The sequence below is a fragment of the Pantherophis guttatus genome, chromosome 3 (assembly GCF_059756535.1).
Source record: "Pantherophis guttatus breed Tessera chromosome 3, ASM5975653v1, whole genome shotgun sequence".
NCBI classification, from domain to species: domain Eukaryota; kingdom Metazoa; phylum Chordata; class Lepidosauria; order Squamata; family Colubridae; genus Pantherophis; species Pantherophis guttatus.
In genome coordinates this window covers 189400404-189426736 of record NC_142065.1, presented here as the reverse complement: position 1 = coordinate 189426736, position 26333 = coordinate 189400404, and the positions used below count along the sequence as shown (strand labels likewise).

General features: G+C 35.1%; 1 protein-coding gene across 1 annotated transcript in view; it reads left to right on the top strand.

Annotated features, from left to right (window-relative positions):
* STK3 (serine/threonine kinase 3) overlaps positions 1–26164 on the top strand; it is a 126361-nt gene extending 100197 nt beyond the window's left edge. Inside the window, exon 11 of the mRNA XM_034422509.3 lies at positions 22191–26164. Within this exon, the coding sequence (XP_034278400.1) occupies positions 22191–22349 (159 nt within the window). The 3' untranslated portion in view covers positions 22350–26164. The remainder of the gene's footprint in view (positions 1–22190) is intronic.
* The last annotated feature ends 169 nt before the right edge of the window (positions 26165–26333 follow it).

Below are 26333 nucleotides of genomic sequence, written 5' to 3'. Positions count from 1 at the left end.
TATGAACAGTAATTAATTTGTAAATACAGTTTACAAATCAATTTAGTCTGCACAATCTTAACTACTTAGTGTCATAGTTAAAGTGTTGGACTTGGATTGGGAAGACTGAGATTCAAGCCCACCTTCATGCCAGTTACACTCTCATAGCCCACCTTACCTCAAAGTGTTGCTGTGGGGTTGAAAAGAATAAATATCTCTTAAATTTTTTTAAGCTCTTGAAGTTATGGCAGGAGACAAATGATTGCCAGTAAATACCTGGGATATAAAGGTTGAAGTACAGATGTTCAACACAGTCAGAATCTCTTTTTAAACTACCGGTATTGCAAATAGAATAGAGTTTGCCTCCCCTGTATCACTCTCATCCCAAACCTTGTATAGCAAATTGTTGTTTCTGCCACCACAACAATTTGGGATAAAAGTTCACTTCATGGAGTATATCTAGAAAGATATTGACAAGAAAAGGTTCAGAAGAAGGTAACAAAGGAGATACAGGGACTTTGAGAATAAGCTTTTATGAAAACTAGCTGAAGGAGCTTGGGATGTTCAGACTGAAGAAGAGAAGATATCTTTGCCTTCCCTGAGATTTCTCTTCTTCAGACTGAACATCCCAAGCTCCTTCAGCTAATTCTCATAAAAGTTTATTGAATAAAAGTGTACCTTAGAGAAGATGGATAAGAATTATTTTTCATTGCTACAGAAACTAGGTTCAGAAATAATGCTACTTTCTATATTTTATTTAAAGATTTAAAAATTCTGATGGTAAGATCTATATAACTTCTGTTTCACTTATGGAAGTTGTGGGTTTTAAAAAGAAGCTGGACAGCTTTTCTCAAGGATGACTTAATTTGCTTCCCTGTACATGCAGAGGCTTAAATTAGTTTTTTGTAGACCCTTCTTACTTCATAATTAGATGATTTTCTGTAAGAGGGTGATGAAAACTTGAACGGGATCTGGCTGACCTTGAGTATCTTGTAATGAGGAGGTCAATTAAAAAAAACTTAATGATTTTTGATGAAAAACGATATTAAAATCTTCATAAGATGACCATAACACCAAGAGTAATATGTTCCAAGTCCCCTGTATTAAATAAAAGCCTTAAGAACAAATGCATACAAAGCCAGAATTGAGAAGACAATAACAGACAGCAAAGAAGCTGAAGAAACAACAGACCTCTTAATTATCTGCTGCAAGAAAATCACACAGATGGAATATAAACAATGGCATGACAAAGTAGCAACAGTGGTGCTTTGTAATATCAATGCCATTGCCTGCAAGCAAGAACTGGTGGAACCACAAAATAGACAAATAATAGAAAACGAAGAAACTAAAGTGCTCTACGTCTTGTAAAGTAGAAGGCTTTAGAAATCTTCAAGTAGACAAGCATCTGCCACATAACACTCAGACTTAGCAATTGTTAAAAAATATATATGAAAAAGTCTAGATAGTGGATATTTCAATATCTGGATAGTTGAATAGAAGAGAAAGAACTGGAGAAAATCACAAAATGTATGTACTTCAAATTATATGTTTTAATGTTTTTTTTATTTTGTAATGCTTTTTTACTGTTTTATTGCTTTTATTGTTTTAAACTCTTTTTAAAATTTTAATTGTAATATATGTTTTGAATTGTGAATCATTTGCCGAGGTTGACGGATATAGAAATTAATTGATTGATTGAATGAATGAATGAATGAATGAATGAATGAATGGCATTGACAAAATCACCATCAGTCAATTACAAAAGGCAGCTTTACTGGAATCAGTTTACCTTCTACAACAATATCTTTAACATTATCAAATAATATCTTCCTATCTCAGGTCCTTGGAAAGGACTTGCTAGGTGGATAAAAATGCCAAATTCAAAACATCTGCAAAAATTATCATGTGCCAGTAATGAAAAATTAGTGGAAACACAGAGTTGACAAGGTAGTAAAAATGAGCAGGTTAAAATATTGTGGGATTTCCGACTACAAACTGATAAAATCTTGGCTCATAATGTACCAGATTTAACTGTGGTTGAAAAGAAGAAAGTGTGGAAATTGATATTGGCAATACCAGAAAATACAGAAGACAAAGAATTGGAGAGGATCATAAAGTATGAAGTCTTGAAAACATAAATTGAAGGACTATGGCATAAACTAACCATGGTGGTCCCAATGGTTATCAGCACAGTGGATGCCGTACCAAAAAATCTTGGACAGCACTCAGAAAATCTGCACATTGACAAAATTTCTATCTGTCAATTACAAATCTGCTTGGATTCGCCGATACATTACAACATCCTAGGTTCTTTGGAACAAGTTGATATGTATGAAGGCCAACATCAGCTAAAGAACTGCCAGTTGTGATTTCACAGTTTTGTGTATGTAATAATAATGCATTATTTAAATCCAAAGAGGGCCTAGTTCATTCATTTAAAATAATGCAATAACATTTTCCATTGGGATTATATAGTACAAAAGCATACTTGCATGAAGAATGAAAGACTGATAGGGATGCTTTCATCTCTAGGGAAATTTTGGATTCTGCTCGAAATAAATATCCTACTTTCCTTTGAAAGTGATTGAAAGAGCCATGGTGGTGCATTGGTTAGAATGCATTATTGCAAGCTACTTCTGCCGACTGCTGGCTGCCAGCAGTTCGGCAGTTCAAGTCTCACTGGCTCAAGGTTGACTTAGCCTTCTATCCTTCCAAGGTCGGTAAAATGAGGACCCAGATTGTTGGGGGCAACATACTGACACTGTAATCTGCTTAGAGAGGCAGTTGTAAAGCACTGTGTAAAGCACTGTGAAGCAGTATAGAAGTGTAAGTGCTATTGCTATTGAAAAGTTCTTTGGATTTCATATAAGGTGGTCACTTCCTTGCTATTCATTAAAGTAGCCTGTCTTGCAGGCTTCTGTTCAAGCCTGAAAAAGACAAGCTGCTTTAAAGAGCCAGATCATTGAAGTTAATGCAACTCTAACTTTCCTCTTCTGAGACTTTACAAAAAGTATTTGTTTTAATGTGATGTACTTTGTTGCAAACACAAAGTCCTTTGAGTTTTTTTTATCAATCACTTGGTATTAACAATTAGAAATGGAAATAATTATTAAATAATAAGAGGCTGTATATCTAGTAGCATTTTATTCAGATGCCATTAACATATATATTAATAATACCGGTAATTTTAAATGTATTATTTATTGAACTGAGGCTTTTAATGCCTATTAAGGCATTTTTCTACCTAAATGTACTTTTATAATATGACTTAAATTTAGGAATGAGAGTTGGACATAAGCCATTGTCAAAGACCATAAGAGACATTTCATTTTGCATAGAGTGACAATATGTTTTGTTTCACTCCTTTTTTATTTGGAAAACATTTATACTGCCTGAAAACTTCCCTGTTTGTGATCATGGGAGTTTGGGAGTTTTATTGTGTGACTGCAAATGTTTTTAAAAATGTAAAAATAGGAAGATGCAGCACAAAGCATAACATCTCCAGAACTTTGGTGCTGTGATTAACTGAGGGTAGTATTACTTTGCTACAAACGTTATGGTACCAATGTTTGAGCTGTGGAATTTTTTTTCTAATTAAAGCAAGAACTGTGATTTCTGCGTGTGCTATTAATCCTGCTTTGAAGTGTTTTTTCCTTGTTTTTCTTTCTGAAAGCTCTAGCATTATTTTTCTAATTCTGAAAAAGGATGTACATTTGCATAACTTGATAAAGTAATAAAGTGTGCTTGAAGAAATTGGGGAAAATATATCACTTTTTCTGGAGCACTTCATTCTGAAGTGACTTTTTCTGATGTTATCATTCAGATCAAATAAACAAAATCTCAATCTCAAAGGCAAATTTCATAGTTGTATGTCTTCTGATTAATGCTTTGTTAATGTGACATTATTAATATTCTTATTAAGAATCTTATTAAGTTTTGAGAGCTTATCTGCTGCTTTTAAAGTAACAGTAATGTTGCACACCCAAATACATGCGTACACATGCATTTTGTTCATTTTTGCCTGTGAATTAGGTTGTGTTTACTAACTTCTGATTACTTGTTTATAACTCACCATGTAGCTTAGATTTAGAGAGAGAAATCCCTTTTTGCCAAGCTTTTGAGGAAATATTTGATATGATTAATGCTCTTATGATTATACTGCATGAAATCAATTTTGTTCATTTTGTATTGTGCAAGCGTGACTGCTTGTTATGGTCTATTTTGGAGAGACTACGCTCATTTTTTAAATCCAAGATGATATATTCAGTATTGCCATGGATTTTCCTGGCAACATTCATCGCATTGATGTTTGCAATTTATAAACAGAAATTAGCATGTTTTGCTAAGAGAATTTCATGCTGTTCAAAGGTCAGAGAATAATTTTTACAGGATTTGAATAGAGAGTTAATTTTCATCTAATTTTTCAACCTAAAAGAAGCCTGAAAGTGACAGATGGATTAATAGTTTACAATTAGTTTATTATGACTTCTGTGTCCTGATGTTATGCCTCCTCTTGAAAAGTATTGTCAAAGGATGAGAAAGAAATGCACACATGTCACTGGCCATGATTGTATTAGTAACAGAGAAACTTGGGAAACATAGGTCCAAATTTGGAGAATCATGAGAAAGAAGGATTTTCACTTGACTAAGAAAGAAAGATAGAAGGCTCTCCAAGTGCATATCTGCAGGTTGGGGCTAAAGTTGCAGGACATATCTAAAAATTAAGTTCTCTTTAGAAGTAAGAGCTTATTTCACTGTTAGAATCCTACTCAGGACAAGTTTTATACTATAATATTTGACAAAACGAGGCATAGAAACTTGGCTTTCTAAACCTTCAGTGGTGGAAATAAGGTTTCACAATTGATTTCTACATTTGCATTTTGCGCTTTTATTTGTATGCTACATAGACAGTCTCCATAGCATTCCATAAACACCACTCACTCACCCACACTAATCCATTGATGTAGGCTGGGATTTTCCTGAGGAAAAATAGGTAATCTGAACTAAACTAAATTAAGCCATACGGAGTTGCTTTATCAGTGAGATAGGCAGCATATAAATTTAACAACTAATATAAAATTTCATGGCTGAAAAGGACTTGAACCAGAATCTGTCCAGTCCTTGATCACTTAAACACTATAGTACTTCTTTGTGGAAAGCTCCATCTTCAAATTCTGTTTGATTTATGACTCTTTATGTGGTTATATGGTTTTTGACTTGCTTATTCAAAAATCAACATTTTAGTCAGTGATTCACTTAGTATTTCCCTTTTAGTGATACCCATTGCTGACAATTTACACTATGTGTTTTACTCCACCAGAGGTTTAGACCTTTTTTCTTTTATTTAAATTATATTATCACAGATCACTAAATATATAGGAGATAACTTCTTTAATTTATTATATTTCTCCTACAGTTATGGCTTCCAAATTGTTTTTTTATTCTTAGTTGGCTTTTCAATGATTGCTTAAATAAGTTAGCCATTTTTAATATGATGTGATCCAGCACAATTTCATTGCGTGTGGAAGAAGGCACTGATAAAACACTTCTGTATTTTACCACATGGCTAAATAAAGTTATTGATGACATAGTGCTGAGTGATGGGCTCATTGTGGCATTCAACATGCTATTGAGTGAACCAAGGATCTTTTGAAGAATTACTGTTGCTTATGATACGGCTAGATTAAATCCTTCAGAAGGTCTAGTTGCTGTTAAATCTATCAAACACAATTATCTTTGTTTTCCATGTTCTGGTTTTCAGAACTATGCTCTTGGTTGTGTCAGAATGCTTTACTAATGTAATATTTAGGAGTCAAGCTTCAGCTCCATATTTATATAAATAATCCTTAGGTTTAAGCCTATTCATTTTATCATATGCTTTCAATAAATTAAGTTACTTTTTTAATGGACATTTCTCAATGACCAATTAAAAACTAAAAGCTGATCCTATTTTTACCTGGCATAAAGCCACATTGCATTTCTCAATTTTTTTTCCTTGTCTATTATATTCTTTGAATGAAATTTTGCCATTTATGTTCCCAGGCACATTAACAAAGAAATCCCTCTGTGGTTTTGCCTTCACTCTTTCTATTTCCCCTTTGGGAAACAATAATGGCATTCTTCCAATTATCATACACAGATGCAATCATCACATACCGTTGTACAGACATTTCATGTTATCTTCATCATTTTTTAAATATTTTTCTGTTATGCTATCCTGCAACTTTACCATTTTTCCACATTCTTATAGCATTATAAACTCGTTTTCCATTTTTTTCCTGTATACAGTAGTAACATTTATAGCATTCATTTTAATTCTGCTTTTCAAAATGCCCATACAAATCTCTGAAATTCTCCTACCACAGTCTGTCACTTCAGGGTACTAACAATATGGTTTAGCTAAGACAACTTTTATGTTATTTTATTTTATGTTACATTACGTTATGTTGTTATGTTATTTATTTTTCATTCATCTGAACTGCCCATCCACCTCAGAGGGATCTGGACAATGTACAGTAAATTGTTAAAATATAAAAGTTACATATAAAACTTAAAATTTAGAAGGCGGCAAGGGTGACTAAATGCTATTAAAATTAGATAAAAGGTGAAGGGAGAGCTTTCAGAGGACTAACCAGCCCTATGACTGCATGCTTCTCTGAGCCTCAGAGCCATGTGTTAATTCCTTTTTGGAAGGCCAGGAGAATGGGGGCCTACCTCAACTCCCGGGGGAGAAGATTTCATAGGTTGGGGGCAACAGCAGAGAATGCTCTCTTTCTAAATCCTGCCAATCAGAGTTCTTGAATTGACAGGGTCTGTAATATACTCCCTGCCTGACCGGGTGGGATGGGATGACGTAGTGGATCAAATACGTTTCTGTAGGTAGCCTGGCCCATGCCATGTAGGGCTTTATAAGTCACAATCAACATCTTTTGAATTGGACCCACAAGCAAATTGGCACCCAATGTAGTTCACAGAAGAGAGGCATTGCATGTACTTTTCTTTGAATGCCTAAAATTTCCCCTGCGGCCGCATTTTGAACCAGCTAAAGCTGCTGAATACTTTTTCAAGTGTAGTGTTGTGTAGAGCAGGGGTCTCCAACCTTGGCGACTTTAAAACGTGTGGACTTCAACTCCCAGAATTCCTCAGCCAGCTTTGCTCAGCAATGCTGAGTTTATGAAAATAGATACAGTATATGTCAGAACTCTGGACACCCATTTTTTTCTTTACTAAATTCTGAATGTCAACAAAATTAAACTCTGAATGAATTCTGCAATATACACACACACCTAAATACGATTCAAAATTGTATGCACATATTTCAACTAATCATAGCAAAAAGTTATTTTTGTCCTTGATGTACTACTGTCCAACTACATTTATTTTTATTTCTGGAGAGATTAATGCATTAAAGGTGTTTAGCTGGTGGGTAAGGATGTAATATTATCCTGCCTGCATGAGTCATGTGCTTTAAAAAAAACCAATCTGGCTGCAGGTTATTTTTCTAAAGGTCATTGTAAAGGTGAATAGCAGAGATTAAATGATATCATTTTTATGTTTACCTTTATTATACTGTGCAGAAGTAGGGCAACCTGGAAAAATTACTTCATTTGGATTTCCTCATAACTTCCTAAGTCACTTGTTGGTTCATTCAGCTGGAGGGAATTGCACAGAGCTATTCTGAACTTGACAATTGCTGTACTGTGTCGAGTGCCTTTATCATCCTGAAACAAAGGCAATATTATTAAAGAGAGAAATATGCTGTTGAATTTATAAAGGAAGGTAAACAAACGTACAAAAAAGCTTAATTCTTGTCTTGGTTTTCAGCTGTAAAAACTATACTACAATTGCAGATCCTTCAGCAATATGGTTGATTAGATCCTGATTTATGCTAGTGAAAGCAAATTTAGGGATCAAATGAAATTATTTCCTGTCGAATAATATAATATTGTATCATTTATCCAGACTTGGGATGGGGACCTTTGTTGCCATAGTTTTGTCAAATGCCAACCTGCTTGTACTCTATTGTGATTATTTAGTCCTCCTTGAAACTCATTAGGTGTGTTCTGTTAATTTTTGAAGCAGAGATGTTCTCTAAATATGCCATTAAGACTGTCACCTGTAACTTTATCAGAAAGATGACTTGAATGTTTACCAGGACAGAATTATTTTAGGCTAATAAAAATGTTACCGTGATTGGGTCAGATCCATCACATTTAAACAATAATTGACATATACTTTGCTTGGAATTCATTTCTTGTGGCAGATTTTCATAATTCAGTATGTAATATACAACTTTCTATGTGTTGCAAACCATCTATACTGGTTTGCAGGAAAATGAAGGCAACACAGCACACACACACACACATATATATATACATAATAGCCCATTAGCAAAGGAAACTAAAAGAGGCTCTACTCAAGCATTTGAAAACAGTACCACTGGCTCAGAAAGTAGGAGTAAATATGGCACCTGTGAATGGAAGTGAAATGGGAAGGGGGGGAAGACAGATGGTATAACATGAAACATTAATCCTATGCCAAATTCACATTGTAGAGAGAAAAATTCAGCTAGGCAATCTCTACTCTCAAAGGAGGGCTATGACCTGCCTCCAAGCCCAGCCTTAATTCATTTCCTCTTAAACCAGATCTGCAAGCATGATTCTGCTGTTGTGTCTTCTACTAAGGCTGAACATGTCAGTGGAGTGAGTTTACCAGAATCACAATTGGCTAATGAACCTACAAGTTTTGAGTTGTCCACAGTTTCTGATTTGAAGTATCTCATCGAGTTTGAGTGCCAATAAATGCACTTGTGACTGCCCTTGACAAACAAGATCAGAGGATGGAGTTTTGAATAAGATTTGGGCCTCTCTTATCTTAAGTTCCATCCCCTGACATTACTCAATTCCTAAACTGGTGCAAACTTAATCCACCTGCAGGACTAGATCCTGTTTTCCATCTCTGCTATGTCTGATGGTTTGCAGCGGATTTCTGTAACATATGCCATCTGATCTTTTTAACAGGAGATATCCAGAATTTCTCTATGCCATTCCTATGCTATTTACGGAATAACGGAATAACAGAGTTGGAAGGACCTTGGATGCACCATTAAGCAATAGGACATAATTAATCTGTAGGAAATTATGACACCTGCTTTTTAAATTAATTAAAAACAATAGGTTTTTCATTTTAAAAAGGTTCTAGAGCTGTATGTGATGGATTAATATTTTTACTTTGAATTGTAATACTATTTTTTTTTTCCAGATTTTCCTCTCTATAGCCTTTAGGTATCAAAATAGAAATAATTGGTACCTGTACCTTTTTGTCTCTAATATGACAGCTGTTTTAATTTGCATATGTGTATGGATTTCAGACATAAATAAATACAATTCCCACATGTGGTGAGATTGAGAGTGGGTTTTATCACATACTTCACAGTTCTTCTCCAAAGAGGAATTAGAAGAGGAATCAGTATTGAGCTTGTTAGCATGTAATATATTATAGGAGCATCTGGGATTTAAATAAACATGGAACCACAATTTTAATGTCTATAAATAATAAGTGGAACATTTATAAATCTGATAGTCACACATGTATTTTCCTTGAGACTGTTCCTATAATCAATGTAAATAAGTATCTATTATGAACACATATGAAAATATATAAATTGAATACAGCATATACCAAAGCAAATGCTTCAGTAACATAGTTATTAGTAAAATAGATAAAAAATAATATTGTTCATACTATTTTAATTAAAGTTAATTTAAAAAGCAGGTGTCAAGACTTATATGAACAACAAAGTTCATATTGAACTTCATCATTATTATATATATGGTAATATAGAAAATGAATAGCAGCAGGTTGTACAAAAGTTAGTTTTTGTACCTCTGAGCCAGTCTTAAGAAGATGACTATTGTAATTAAATCTACAAGTGCAAGCTTAGACAAAAGCATAGAACAATAAACCTGAATTAAAAAATTGGTTGTAAGGGTCAGCTCTCTTGTGAAACTAAAAGAAATACAATGTACCCAGATAGACTGAAGTAGGGCAAGGGTTGTTGTTGTTATTGTTGTTGTTGTTATCTACAATGGCATTCAGAAGACGATGCTAATACATTCTGCCATTCTCATAGCATTCATTGCTTTTATTTTTTATCTGTTTTCTTGGAAATCCAGTGATATTAGTTACATGATTTGTGATTCATATTCTTCCATCATCCATATTGCAGGGTAGTTTGTGGAGGAGGAATTTGGTTTTTCTGTAGGATTAAATAGCCGTACAGTTATCCATAAGAATCATGCACATTGCATTTTCTTCCTCATGATACAGTCCTACCACTGACAGCTTAAATGGTGTCAGTACTTTACCCTAGTATCTATTATAGATACCCTAGTATGTATTACCCTATTAAAGTACTTGGGATGCCTAGATTAAGTAAAAATGTGACCTGAAGTACAAAAATGTGTTATAGCCTGCTTTATACTGTGATTTATGTAATATTCTCTGACACTCAACTATATTTCTTGATTTTGCGTATCTGTTTTTAAATTTTCTACTCTGTGAAATGCTTTTGCCCAAACTAGTTTTGAGGATATAAAGAACCTCTTTGTTCATCTTTTGGATAGACACTTGGAATTGTGTTTCATTTTGTTCTATTATTTCATAGACAACTGACTTTATTTTTGTCACAATCAGAAATACCATGTTACATCAATTTATAGCCCTTCTATGTTTAGACTAGTAGAAGATGCTCAGTTGTTGAATAAATTGTACTTTATAATCTGTGGAATTAAAATAATAATGAGCATGAGAATCCAGGAGAAAAGGGTGTACACTTGAGTTTGGCTTCAGTTTGTTATTGTTATCTTTTCAGTGTTAGTGGACTTTTCAAAGCAAATGGGTAAGCAGGAAATTTAATTCATTTCCACATTTTGGTGGTACAATCTGTTGTAGAACAGGGATTGAAAGACAACCTTTTGATTTAAAATTTAATTGGTTTACCATATGCGTTTGAACACATGATAAAATGATTCAAAACTGATATGCATATTGCTTATTATTATTGTGTCTCCTCCTGTGGAAAACATGCTTGCGATTATTTGGGAAGATTGGTGATAATGAAAAGTCTCTTGTTCTATGTTTGATAATTTACTCATCCACTTGAGTAAACCAGATAAATGACATGGATGCAAATGAACTCCCTGAAGTAGAATATTTTGAGTGGTTGGATTGGAGTCTGACTTAATCATGCTTAAAACTAAACCTGCTGCTTTCGATTTAGAGGGTTTTCCCCCCTGTAGTTAGTATCACCAAAAATTATATCCAGAATGCTTTTGCCTACAGAAATCTTTCCTCCCTCAAGCACCGCCTCACTTGTTTTAGGGGGTTCGAAGGGGAAGGGAATTGCATATAACTGAAATGGAAAAAAATAAACAGAATAGTAATTTGAAGCAACTAAACACTGGTCAAGAAAAGCATTACCCACTGGTAATAATAGAGAGGCTGTTTTATACTCTTGAACTATATCAACTTTCCTCCATCCATGGAGGGGAAATCCTTCAGCCGGAGGCAGGAATGAAGTTGAAACCCTAAAGACTTCAGCATTGTTCTTGTAATCTGCTGATGAGTTTCCCTTCCCCACCATGCATTAAGGGAAAATCCTTTGGAGGATTTCTTCTACCTGTGATGCATGGACATTTACAGAGTGGATTCTTTCTGTGTGTGCCATGGAGAGTGAATGCCCTACTGGCTTTTATTAACTAGTAAGGCAACTAGCAGAATCAGCACTGGGTACTAGACCAGAGTTGGCACGATCTTTCCTGAATAAAGGAAAGATCATTGAGATTACCCATGTGACTCTGGACAGCAGCTCCTTGTCAGTAAACTGTGGAAACTTATCATTTTTTACATTGGCTTACGACTGAGTTAGGATTTTTACATCAAGCTCCAATTTGCAAAGCAGCCTTTATAGGCACTGTGCTTGACAAACTTTATATCTTAATCATTTTTTGGATTACTGTATTAACTTTTTTTTTTCTGCCTCTGAAAGCCTCTGAAACAGAGCTTCAGAAAAAAAAAAGGCTTTTTTCCTGAAGCTTCTTTCAGAGGCTTTTTTTTCTGAAGCTTCTTTCAGAGGCTTTTATTCTGAAGGACTATCTGTACTCTGTTCAATCTCCTTTCTTTGGTATTGGTATGTAGATTAACCCAGTGGTGCAGTGGTGGGTTTCAATTTTTTTTACTACCGGTTCTGTGGGTGTGGCTTGCTGGGCGTGGTATGGCTTGGTGGGCATGGCTTGGTGGGCGTAGCAGGGGAAGGATACTGTAACATCTCCATTCTATCCCCAATCCAGGAGAAGGTTACTGTAAAATCCCCATTTCCTCCCGATCAGCTGGGACTTGGGAGGCTGAGAATAGAGGCGGGCCGGGCCAGTCAAAATTTTTACTACCGGTTCATGCTGAACATGCTGAAACCCACCTCTGTAGTTGTGAAATCTGAACCAGTTTACTACCAATTCGCTGGCTGCGCATGCGCGCTGTGCACGCACAGCACCACGCACACCAAAATGAGACATGCAGTAAGTAGAACAGCACACGGGGGGCGTGATCAGCTGGGCGTGCGTTTTTTTTTTTTTTTTACTTTTAAAAGCATTTTTTTACAACTGAATAGGTTGTTAAAAAATGCTTTTAAAAGTAAAAAAAAGGCTCTGACGATGGCGCGGCTCAGCTGGGATCATCCAAATTTTTTTAACCTTTTAAAAACATTTTTTAAAAGAAGCAGCAAGCAGGCAACTGGGCGATTGGGTGGGCATGGGTGAGATTTTTGCTACTGGTTGTCCGAACCACCTGCTGCCATCTCTACCGGATCAGCCGATCCGGTCCGAACCGGGAGCGTTTCACCCCTGGATCTGTTGGTTATCATGTCATTCTCCAGATTTGTTAACATAGTTTGGTTAGAATATTTACTGATTCTTCTTTTGTTGCTTGCCATATTATTTTAGATAAAAGCTTTTCAGAGGCTTTTTTTCTGAAGCTTCATTTCTGAGGCTTTTTTTCTGAAGTTTCTTTCAGAGGCTTCTTTCAGCCTTTGAAATCTCCGTTTCTGAGGCTGGGCAATAAGTATAAGACACACCCAGATTTTCACCCTTTTTGGGGGGGGGAAAGGTGCGTCTTATACTCCGAGAAATACGGTATTTTCTTTATTCTTTGCCTATAATGGAGAGATTAAGACCCTTTCTACTGTATTGATCAAATGAGTTTCCCTTTCTTTAGAAGATAATGGGATAAATCTGATTTTCAAGAATTTAAAAATACCGTATTTTTTGGACTATAAGACACACCGGAGTATAAGACACACTTTAGTTTTTGGGGAGGAAAATAAAAAAAAAGCTGATTGGCGGGTGAATGGCCTCCTGGAATACCCCCAATCAGCTGTTCCCAGAGGTGAATTTTAGCAACAGGTTCGTTGGTTGTGAGCTCTGCGCCTGGCTTTTTTTTCAGTCTCTGAAACCTCCCTTTCTGTTATCTGACACTTTAGCCTACAGTGTATAGAATTCTCAACATAGGTATGTAACCATGTATTACATACGGATGAAACAAACAGGTGTACCTTAAAAGAGAGAGTTAAGAAGGTCCTCTTCCATTTTTTCCACATTTAAGAATATTTAAAACTATAGATAGAATCTCAGTTTGAATATGTACTTCAAATCAGGACAGGATGTTAGAGAGACCAACATGCAAGGGCAAAAGTTAAAGTCGGGTGTCTTAACTCTTCCACCTAGACCCCAGAATACATTTGAGAGCCAGCTTTGAAATTCATGATTCAGTTTTAAATTAATAATCAATTTTCTATTTAACTGGCTCTTGTCTACACAAATTAGCATTTGCTTCCTTTGAGGCAGGGTTTTCCCCCCCTCATTTTTAACCCAGAAATTGGTTGAGACTGAAATTTCTGTGGGATCTTCAGTTTAGCTACACTGTTAATTCATCTGTACATTGAACTGACACTGGCATTTCAAATAATCAGTCGATTACCTCCTCTTTGTCTCTTTCACATACTTTCCAAAATTCAATCAGAACAATAAATAGAAATAAATTGAGCACATGGGAAAGTGAGCCCTTTATATTGTGATGCAGAATTTTCTTAGCAAAATCACCATTAGTAGAGAGGGCAGATGCTGAAAGAGCAAATGGAATGAGGAAGGCTCTTGAAATCAGAAGATATCACCTGTTCATTCAAGGTAAAATTCTCCCTGTGCTGCATAGTGCAGTCAAATAAGCTCATTTCAGTGATCATCCCTCTTCCTAAAAATACTTGTGCAGAAGGAAGTTTAAATTTATCAATAGGACTACAGTACAGTAGCCCATGCTAAAAGATATAGTGCATAATTTTGGGGTCGGCTCAACAGCAAGGTTTCCTTAAAAAAATTAATTTCTTGATCAGAAAAGGGGCCAATAAACTTTGGCCAAATATATGCTAAATCTAAAAGAAACAGCAATAACAAACCCACCCACTCCCCCTCACAATTTGAGGATCATGTAGGAAAGAATAAGAATACAACATTTCTTCAAACATATTCGGAATACAGACTAATCAGGAAGACTGTAAATGAAGTGACCCAAAGTAGCCTTACCCATTCTTATTCCTCTCTTTTCACCTTTACCTGTGCCATCCAAATATGCATATTTTCAAAATCATTGACATTTGTCCTTCATCTAGCAAAATGGACATAATCCATGAAAATTTGTATGTAAAAAGAATCACGTAGGTGAGATGGATGTGTATAAATTTGATAAATAAGTAAATAATAACATTGGCTGATCCTTAAGCTATGTATTTTTTAACATGAATGCTCTGTTTCTCTGATACGAGTTGACTATTGTGTAAAAGCTTATAAAAATATCTGTTGCTAAATGAGCCAGGTAATGCTATGCTATCAATGAGTAGCTTTTGGCTGCAGGTTGTGGACCTCAGATAAATAAACTGGGCAGCTTTTAGCATACTTGTTCTTATTTCAGGCACAGCTTTCAACAAAATGAGCTTCTTGATGGACTAAACCTCATAAAATAAAACCATATTCTTGCAGGCAGTAGAGGAATGAATTAAAAATATGGAATAGAAGAAACAGTGTCTGTTACTTGAATCTATTAACAACTCAAAACAATCTGAGGCATGCACTAGTTAAATCTTAGAAAGTGCTACAGGCAAGCCACCATTGCAATTGCCATAGAAAATTATTGTTAGTCGTTATGTTGATAGTTCATCTTGTAGGAATTACTAGCAGATGGAAAAACAGTTGACTCAGAAATACAGTATTAGCAATCCATATTTTTTAAATCAAAAAACTCTAATAAGGATTACAGCATCTGCTAGATTTATTTAAATAGTTGCTAGGAAGAACTTGTTTTCGAAGTAAACAACTTCTTTCAAATTTATAACACATTTTGTGAGTAGATATCTGTTTTGTTTACAATTTTAAATAATTTCACTCATTATGGGATTATAAGGTTGGAAGGGTCATTGGCATTCTTCTGGTCCAATTCCCTGTCCAGGACAGAAATCCTCAATACTATCCCAGACAAATAGCTCTCTGGTCTTTGCTTCAGTACTTCCAGTGATAGAGCATCCATAACTCCAGGAGACTTGAGGTTTGTTCTTATTTTGAGTTTGAATCTCTCTCTAAAGGATTCATCTTTCTCTTCTTTAAGCTAAAGATATTTTCTTTAATCGATAGAATTTAGTCTTCAGACCCCTTACAATCTTTGTATATTTTGCAGTTTCTCATTATTCTTCCTGTACTTTGGCAGCTAGAAGTGAACACAGTATCCCAGATGTTGTCTGAGTGTCTTGACATTGTACTCAGTGGATACAACCCAAAATTGCATTTGCTCTTTTGGCAGCTGCAGCACATTGCTGGCTCATGGTGGATTTACGAGGCTACCCAGATTTTCTTCCACATCAATAAATCTGGTTTTTCCTACCTAAGTGCAAAACTAATTTCTTACCATGAGGGAGATCTGATGGATTCCATTTATATAATTAATAGTATATAATGTGATCTAATATTATAGCCATTATTAATTTTGTTGAAATGGTCTCTGGGTATCTCTGAACAGAAATCTGCCAGTGTTGTTTAACTAATTATTTATTAGACTACATACTTAGGAACCAAGTTATATTTATAATTCGAAGTGATAATTAACAGTTCCATTGTAAGTTTATAGAAGTGAAGCCCAAAACATTTAAGGAATTTAAAACTTCCAAGTTTATCTATTAATTTGCTAGGTACAGTTCAATAGATTTCCAGCTGAAAAGACTGCTATAGACTCATTGATAAGACCAAAAAGAAAAAAAAAGGATTAAAAAAAGAGACAAGCAAAGAAGCAGGTGCTTTTTTAAAAATGACTTTTAAGTCATTTTTATAATACCCTGCTATGGTGGACACCAGATGGGAACAGAAAGAACAATCTGGTATTCCATCAAGTCTGATGGTGTAGCCTTCACTGCAGTCTGTTGCAGTGGCTGTTGCCAGTAAAGGAAGGAAGGACTGATGCAGCTAATCTTTCAGAAGAACCAAAAGAGCTCAAATATTTCATTCTTCGCCCCAAGCAGAGGTGTTTATGAGGTGGGAGGAGTGTCAAAAATGTTGACATGTTGGCTCCTTGTGTGATGCATGTAAAAAGATGGGAGGTTATTTTGATAACATGCTCATAGCTGCCATTTTGATGCCCATACCTCCTCCCGTGGCTGCTGCTGCCTCCAAGTGTATTTGTGTTAAGTTATTACACAATAATTTAAAGATCACACTACAAACTGACAGACAATTGCTTTTTCTCTCACTACTGGCTCTATAATGAGTTTTGAAACATGCTTTTTAAGCTATTCTGGAAATGAGACCTTGCTGTCTATTTTAGACGTGCCCTAAAGGGTAAATAAGAGTTTCAAATTCTATTCTGAAATACAAATTTTCAGCCAAGTTTTCTACTGCAGAATGTTTTCTTCCAGTAAAACGCATTATTTATTTTAAAAGTTAAAAGCTTACACTCATTAAAACTTGTTGGGAAGAAAGGGATCATAATATTTGGCAAGTACCTTTGTGATGTTTCTTGGGACTTCTTGGGACATTCAAGAAGAGTTTTGATAAATTGCTCCTGCTTGGAGCGTAACATTTTGAAACAATATTTCCAACAATCTGCTCTTGGCTTTAGAGCGCTATGTTTGCTTTCAAAATCCAGTGCTGCTGTTCACAAAACAGTTTCTCTGTGTGTACCACCATATGATTCTTTTAAATCCAAATATTGGTTCTGGGTTCCTAGTTGGCACTTGAATGTTACAACTGGTGTTTCAAAGGTTTTCTGAAAATATTCCATGATTGTTCCAAGCTGCAAAGTGCTTAATTCCAACAGTTTTGCATCTTTTAAAGCAGTAGTTGCTTCTAAAACATACTATTTATACTTTGCCTGTGCCTGTCTGTTTGTATGCAAGTGCCTTCAAGTCAGAGTAGACTACTAGCAACTGCCTGGAGTCCCTGAAGTTTTCTTGGCAAGATTTTTGAAATAGGTTTGCCATTGCCTGTTTCCTAGAGCTGAGACACAGACTGGCTGGCTTAGGTATGAAACCTAAGCCTATGATTTCATACCTAAGGCATAATTAGAACTCATGGTCTCTTGGTTGCCACTACGCCAAACCAGCTCTCACTATTTGTACTGGTTACCTTATAAATGTTTGGGTTCCAAAGACAAGTCCGATTTAAGTATTTGAGTATTTCAGTTAGTAGAATTAGTTAACAGTGCTGTTAACTAAGTACTAATTAACTACTAATTAAGTTAGTATTCTACTAACTTAAATACTTTAATCATTTTCCTATCCTTTTGTGCAGAAAACAGAAAAATTATAGCATTGCATATTCTACTTCATTTTCTAGTTTTACTATTGTAACATGAAATAAAACTTAAATTTTTGCTAAAGCCAAGACCAGAAACATCAAAGAAGAGACTCCAGGTCCCAAAGATGCTTTTTCAGGAGGGCAACTGGACTTCCTTGTTTTTTCTTTTGAAGACATTTCGCTTCTCATCCAAGAAGCTTCTTCAGCTCCTTGGTGGGGAATGGAAGGATTTATACTCCTTGCAGACAGCTGGTCATTTGCATTTTTTTAGAGAGTCATTGAGGCCACTTGGAAGTTCATCTGTGTCCTCAGGGTCACCTAGTAGTGCAAATGGGTGTGGAGCCTTCTTGGCTGTAGGATGTTTTCTGCTGTGTGTTCCTTCATTGTTGAAGACAGGTGCAGGCTGTTGGGAATGAGTTTATGTTGTCTGCATCTCAAACTGAAGTACAAATGGTTCCTATAGTCTGCAATTTTTCTGGAAATCCATTCCTACTCCCACACCATTCGAAGGGTGTTCATCCCAAAATCTATAACTAAAAGTCTTATGGAGATTCTCGGTCATAGTTGTCCCAAAGATGCTTTTTCAGGAGGCAACTGGACTTTCTTGTTTTTTCTTTGGAGATTCCAGGGTTTAGCTGTATGAAGAAAAAGAAATCCATTTTGAAAAAAAGAGTTGGAGCATGGAACAAGTTAACTATGATATATTTGATTTTTCTGCAGTTTTCCAAAAAGGATGATAAAAATATAGATGCAATGCGTACATAACACAAGTAAATTTATCTATCCACTGCATAGACTATCTAGTTTAGGGGTCTCAAACTCGCGGGCTAGATGCGTCACATGCTGGCCCTGCCCCTGCCCAGTTTAGCGAAAGGGGGGAAGTCCCAATACGTCACGTGATGCCGTTGTGACGCTGCAAGTTTGACACCCTGATCTAGTTGGTCAGATAAACGTACTTAATTCTGTTGCTATGATACAAAGAATTTGATCTGCACCTGTAGAATGTCTGCATACTGTTTCAGTGTGCTGGGTGTAGTAACATCTAGGAAAGTCTGTTGAGCCTGGGACAGAAACTTGTAAGACCTCTTTATATATAAGATGAATATTTGTACATCTGAGCATTCTATTTGCAGAATGCAAGTGGCCCTTGTTATTCTCAATGATTCATTTCCAGCATAGCAGTAATACAACTCCTTATAGCTAAGGGAATGGCTTGTTCTGCTTGATTCAGATTTTTTTAAAAAAATAATGTTAAAGACCTTGCCCATTTTTGCACAGCTGGCACATTAGAATATGCCATGACCTCTTTTTCACACACAATAAAGGTTGGTTGTCATAGGAGATTCTCAGTATTACAGTCATTGTGTTTCAACCAATATTTTATAAAAACAAGTGGGATGTTTTTGCATTACATGTTTTTCTGCTATATACTTTAAGATATAATATTCAGTTTTGTAGACAAAATGATGTTTTTGGACCACAGAATAGCTTCACCAGGAAATTGTTTTTATCTGATGAAGCAATGGTGTATTCATGCCAGAGTTTCCTTCAACAGGAAATAAAAGTTTCTGTTTAAGTCTAAGTAATCATGATGGAAATAATCAAATTGATAGCTTTAAACTGCCCTCTCTGAACTGAACTGAATAGATTATGTATTTTTATTCTCAGCTTTTACTTAATTGTGTTGCTAAATCATTTCCTCTTTACTCCTGTTATTCATAGTTTCAATGAATTATTTTTCATTTTTGATGTAAAAGCTTTTTGTAGGAAAGAGTTACTATAGTGGTGTTGGAAGAAATGTCCATCTGGGTTCAGTTCCAAGTGGGGAGAAAGACACTGGAAACATGGAGGCTGCTTGGAAGGATGATTTAATGTTGGACAGGACCACATGGGTTTTAGGTCCTGGGCAGCTGACCACATGGAGTGGAGAGTGAGTGTTATTTATACCCTCCCTTGGGCTTTGGCCTTGAGCTTCCTGTTCCCGTGACAAGGGCATGTATCCTATTGGTTGCAGACTCCCATGTGGAGTCATGTTTGTCTGAATTGAATTTGGTTGAACCTTTCTGGGTGATGTAATGAAGGGGCTTGGTTGTGCCATGTGGTGAGCTAGATAATCCTATTATGTCCTGGAGGGTCATGTCTTAATCCCATCACCCTGGAGCTGAGGTCTTTTGTTTTGTAGATAGGCTGTCCCTGTCTTTAATGTGCACCAAATATCTGTTGGGGGGGCAGGGAGCAGCTCTTTGTCTTTAAAAACCTGTTTCTTCTTTTCTCATCTAGGGAAATACAATATTCTGCCTTATTAATATTTCCCAAAATATTTCATTCTTCTAAGGGTGCTAACTTTCTTCAGTGGTGAGTTGCATTTTCTGCCTAGTACATTATTCTGTGCACACATACATGTGCAAGCACATTTTACACAGCATTTCTAATATTAGAGTTAGCATATCTGAGCTGCAGAAATCTGGACAACCTAGTAGCAGATAGTTTTCTGTATCTCTTTGTTCCCACCTGGAGATTGATTGGATATTTGCAGCCTAGGGAAGGCACTATACTGAAAAGAAGGGAAATTTTGATGATTTTTTTAAAAAAGTATATTTTATAACTATGCATATTTTTCTATTTCAATCCACTTCTTAGGCATGGAAAAAAACGTGACAATTTTTAGTAATAAAAATTAAAGTAAAATCCAATTGAGAAATGAAGCTAAACATATTTAGGTAAACATACTCATTTCAATCCTGAGCTACAAATATTCTTCTTCATTGGTAAATATACTTAGGAATATCTCTCACTTCAAATAATCTGCTGTTGTCACATTCTTTAAGAAAGTTTTTCCTGCACTGAATTCTCATTTGGAATTTTGTTGTTACATTAATATTCTTATTAATACTTACTAATAGTTATCCCAAAATACTTTCAAACAAGTAGTTTTTAATCTTATAACTAATTCCAGTTTAAATCAGTTTGATGACAACCTTAAATTTTTAATTTTTAATTTGATCCTTTTCTCAACTGTCAACATTTTTCCTAATATTTAGAGTCAGTGTTGTTGGAAATTTGGAGTATCAATTAAACTTGAGGCCAAATAATAGATGTTAGTGTTGAATTGTTTAAACTTATTTTTTAAAATGTGGGAATATAATTGGCATGCATGCATGCATACATAGACACCAGCTTTGACAGGACTGTGATGCCTTATTGCCCCAGGATGGTGTAATAAATATCAATTTCACTGTTGTGTTTTCCATTCTGAAATTGGATTATTCCTGCAAGTGCAGGTGAGGAGCCCCAGCCTGAAGAGCATCATATTGGTTGACAAGGCTCCAGTATCATCAGATCATTGCAGGTGTCTTATTATTAAAAGTTTATTATTATCATTGCAGGAGCCCCCTTATTAATTATTTTTATAAAATTCCTAAGGATGTTAAGGAGTACTTTGAAAATTGCTAATGTAATATTCTGGTAGAGAAAGCCTTCTTGCTTTACTTAATTTGGACCATTTTTCAGGTGGATTTTATCTTCCTAAATTAATTTGCCTTGAAATAAGTGTGGGTGTAATCCAGCGAAGTATCTACATTTTTTAAAAAAGCTTTGCGACCTTGTTAGCATAGCCAGTTCTGTATAGTCATGAGTTTGCAAGATACTACAAGTAGGCATATGAGAAAACAAATTAAGAAGAAGGCGGATGATAATAACAGTTTTTCACTACATCACATCACAGTTTTTGTCTTTTTTATACATGAAGAGAAGTGGAGCTTTGAATAAGCTTTGTTCCTCCTGTTCCTCATTCTGAGTCAATCTTCTCCCTATCAACTTCAATTATTATTAGCTTCCTGGAATAAAGCAGGATAACAGTAAAATAGCAATAGCAATTGTTTAACCTTACACTGAATTTACCAATACTCCTAGCTGTTGTGAGGAAGAGACACTCTAAGCAGTCAAAGTATAATAGTGCTCCAATTGTCATTTTGTCAATGACGGTCATTTTGAGAGCTGTTGTTATCAATATATTGTCATACATTCATATATACATAATAATTTTTTAAAAATAAGTGATTCAGAAGAGCATACCTTCTCATAATTTGTGTCTCATAATATTGAAAATTGTCTGTCCTGCAGCTAAATACAAACTTAATTAAATGTAATCTGCTGGTTGATAATAAATATTTCCTGCACAGTCTATTGGATGAGATTAATTCACTGTCTGATGCCTCATTTTATATAAGAGACTATGAGATAAGTAGATTGTTATGATTCATGTGCAGCTTCTACTATGAGTGGAAATATTTTTATTAATGAAATATTTTTTTATTCTTACCCGAACAGTTAAAAAACCTAAGTTTGGAAGAGCTGCAGATGAGATTAAAAGCTTTAGATCCAATGATGGAGCGTGAAATTGAAGAACTTCGTCAAAGATATACTGCTAAAAGACAACCAATTCTGGATGCTATGGATGCAAAAAAAAGAAGGCAACAAAACTTCTGATTTTCTTAAGAAGATAATGATACAAGTTGATGTGGACACTGGGAGAGTCTTTATAACTACAGGTTTTGAAAGACGAGTCGTTTGAGCTTTGCAACAACTCAAGCAGAAAGACAAAAGGAAAGCACGCTAAATGTCCTTGAGCCCAAGTGAAAAATCTGCTCTGTTTTTCATGTTTTGATACAATAGATATTTCACATTCCTGATCTCTTTCAGCAGTGTTTCAGTAATGCTGTGTGTTATGCAGTAATGACTTGGGGTCCTAGTAAGACTTCAAGCTATTTCAAATTTTCCAATTAATGCAGAGCTTTAAGTGGCAATGTATGCGCCTATCATTTAAAGGCATATTTATTCCACATGCTTTGGTGATTTATTTATTTTTATGCTTGATGCTTCTTAACTATAAATGGTGCTTGCAGTTAGTGGAAGCCAGGGCAGAGTAAGTTAAGTGTATGTTAATGGTCACACTCTAAATGGAATGTATTGCTGTATTAAGGGCTGACTCAGGTAGAGTATTAGCTCCAGCTGGCTTGTAAGCACACACATGGGTCTCATGGGGTTTTGATTCAGGAGCTTGATGTTGAGTGTAGAGAAATACTTACATAAGGATGAGCATGCGGCCTACTCCTCTACTCTCTTGGGCATCTCTCTTTGAAAATAACAGGGTTCTGCAGTCTTAAGCAACTCCTTTTTCCAGGGGAATTACACTGGAGAAATTCCAAGTGGGTTTTGTCTTAAGCCTGTCCCTTTCGCATACAATAGGCACGATCTTACAATGTAAGAAACAAGTGCCTATATACTGTGTTTTCTGTCTCTCCTTCCCATCTCCCTCCCTCCTCCTTTTCTTTTTAATACAGAAAAATGCAGATCACTAAGTTTATAGTGCATATTTCTATCTATCACTCTTTTTCATTTTGAATAATTTTCAGTTATCTCTTTGGCTCCATAATAAAGGCTATTTTATAATCTGTTTACCTATTTACCCCACTGACCCTTTCCCCTTATCTTATTGAAATTTGGAAATGTTTTCCTATTACAAACACATTCTGAGAAACACTAATTGAAAAGCCAAAGAAAATTACTCTGATTCCAGCATTCTTTCATGTTTTCTCTTTGTTTTCTTAATTTTTTTCTGATAGTTTTCCCCTTCAGCAGCTCTTCTTTGTAATCATTTCCATGGTAATAGGTTTGTTCCTGTAGGTATCCCAGTACTGTTGTATAGATATTTTCATCTGTTATCTTATGTGCTTTCCTGGAAATATGCCCTTTAAATTCAATTTCCTCAATATGCTATAGCATCCCCCCGTTTTTCATTTATTCTTCTGTCTAATATGTGAAATGTATTGTATTGTCTGTATAAATAGCTACTTTTGTATGCTTATGGAATCTATTTTGTAAGTCATATTACGATTATGCTAACAGGTCCTTACCTTCCCCCTTGCCACTAATTTACATGTTAAGATTCTGGATTTTGGCGAATTGTCCATTTTATTATGTGTTTCAGTCATTGTAAACCACTAAAATTGTGCACTGAAAACTGGAAGACCACAGTGTATTCTGAAAAGCCTTAAAATATTTGAAATAAATTACCATTCCTTTGTGTTTCAGCTGAGAACAATTTTACCATGTGTATGAATACATGTGCATAAATTGAAACCCAAAACATAAATTGAAAATCACTTAACCTTTTATAGCTTAAATGAGCTGCTATAAACCATAATTTTTTAATGAATGAAATAGAAAAAGTTATGGTGTAGACCTCACTGGGGCTAATGTCTCCTACTGTTTTTCATATCATCAGATTGATTGCAATTTACTGTGAATTAATTTTTTTAGGTAAAGGCATCTAAATCATTTTGCTAAATGGCAAATAGATGTGTAGATAATTATAAGTGATTCTAATGTAACTTATAAAACCTTCTTCCTAATATACTCTATAATAATATGATATTTAAAAAATAATGCATAATTGGTATTATGGGCGCCCTCTATTCAAAACAATTGAAATGCAAACAGAGTTGTGTGTAATAATAGCTACCAAAACTGTGTTAGAGTCTATAGAGTGCAAATGGGATAGAACTCAACAATTAAGTATGATTCCTATCTGTAATTCTTGGCCAGTTTATGACTGCATAGGTTCTTGGGTCTAAAAGTGCAGGAACCAGTCATGATCGACTCTGGGGGGAAAAATACTGAAACAGCAGCAGTTCCTGCTTGACTTAGTGGAAAAACCAACATTCACTGCTAGTGATGAGGAGTTCAGAATCCCATTGTTTCATAGAGAGCTAGGAGTGAATATGTTCAGTCTAATGAGGTTAGTCATTTAGATTAGTCCCAAGCAACATTTGTCCAACTAGAAACTTTCTTTAATGTTCTCAGTTTTGCAGAGCATTCTGAAATCTTGTACATTTAAAAAATGAATGTCTAAATCATCTTTTTTTCCAATCTGTGAAAAATACCAAAAAAAAGATTAATCAGGTCATCAGCCTTGGCTTTTCCTGGTGTGCCTTATGCAATTTAACCAATTAAAAACTACTTGATTCTTTCTTTTGGTATTGCTTTGATTATTATTATTAATATTATTATTAACACAGTGAAATCCAGAAAGACAATACTAAAGCCAACTGCCAGGCTAAGATATACACATTGCACTTGGAAAGATCTCTGCTCAGATACTAACATATATTTGACATGCACATTTTGGTATAAGATATGCACAATATTCACTCTTTCCTCATACTGTCCTTCTTGACTTGCCAGAGTTACCCAGGAAGTTTTCAGTAACTATAACCATAGTTTTGCATTGCATCCAGATAACAAACTAAGGTTCAGAACAAGCCAGAAATTTAAAAACAGCTGCAAACTGTCATTTCAAAGTCTGTCTTGCTCTGAACCTAGCTGTAGTTTCCAGGTACAAACATAATTGAAACCCATGATTATGTGAAGACTTTCTGAGTTAATTGCAATATATCAAGACAGGAAGAGACAAAGCCAAGATTGAAAGCATGGGCACAAATACTTTTTTTATTTCCAATTTATTTTTTTGTGATGCTTGCTTTAGCCTCTGCTGCTTATAATTGAATGGTGTTTTAAATTATAATTGTTGATAGTTTTATTGTGTTTCAAATTTGATTTACATAGACAATTTGTGCTTTTATTGTAAGTTAAGATGAGAGATGTTAGCTAAAGGATGAGTGATCATTCTTAGGATAAAATGAAATAAACTTTATATATCTTTGCTTAGAAGCTGCAAATGTTACATCCTGATTGGGCTAGTGAATATCACACTTTCCCTCTCATTCTAGAAAAATGGAACTCTAGTGAATAGTATAGATTAAAGTTTTATTCTAAAGCAAATGAGATTGTGGAAAGTAGCAGACAAATTATAATATTTGGAATTCCCTAAATTTCTCTACAGTTATTATATTAATATAGTCAGTTTGAGCACATGATTTGATTTTATTACAGTTAACCGATCAAGGCAACAAGTTGTATAATAATGAAATTTAGGGACAGGAGTTATATGCAGTTGACCTTTTTATTATTTCATATTTATTTATGTTTACTGAAACATACCTTACTTGTGCCCACAACCACTTTTATTTTTACTAAAAATATACATTTTTGTAAAATACTTTTTTTTAATTGAAACTTGCAATAATTCTAGTATAGACCTTGTGAACTTTTAACTCAGTTTGGTTTATGGTTTGTTTCCTGTCTCATATATAAAAGTTTTACTGTTCTAAAGTACAATTTCCCGAAACCCTGAAAGATAAATGTTTGTTACCATTTTGAATAAAAAACTATTTTCCATCAAAGCCTGATGTTGTGTCATTTCAACTAGCTGTTTTAAACTGAAGAGTACAAGTAGTCCCTAACTTACGACCACAATTGAGGCCAAAATTTATGTTGTTAAGTGAGAATTTGTTACGTGCGTTTTGCCATATTTTACGACATTTCGTGCTACAGTTGTTAAGTGAATCACTG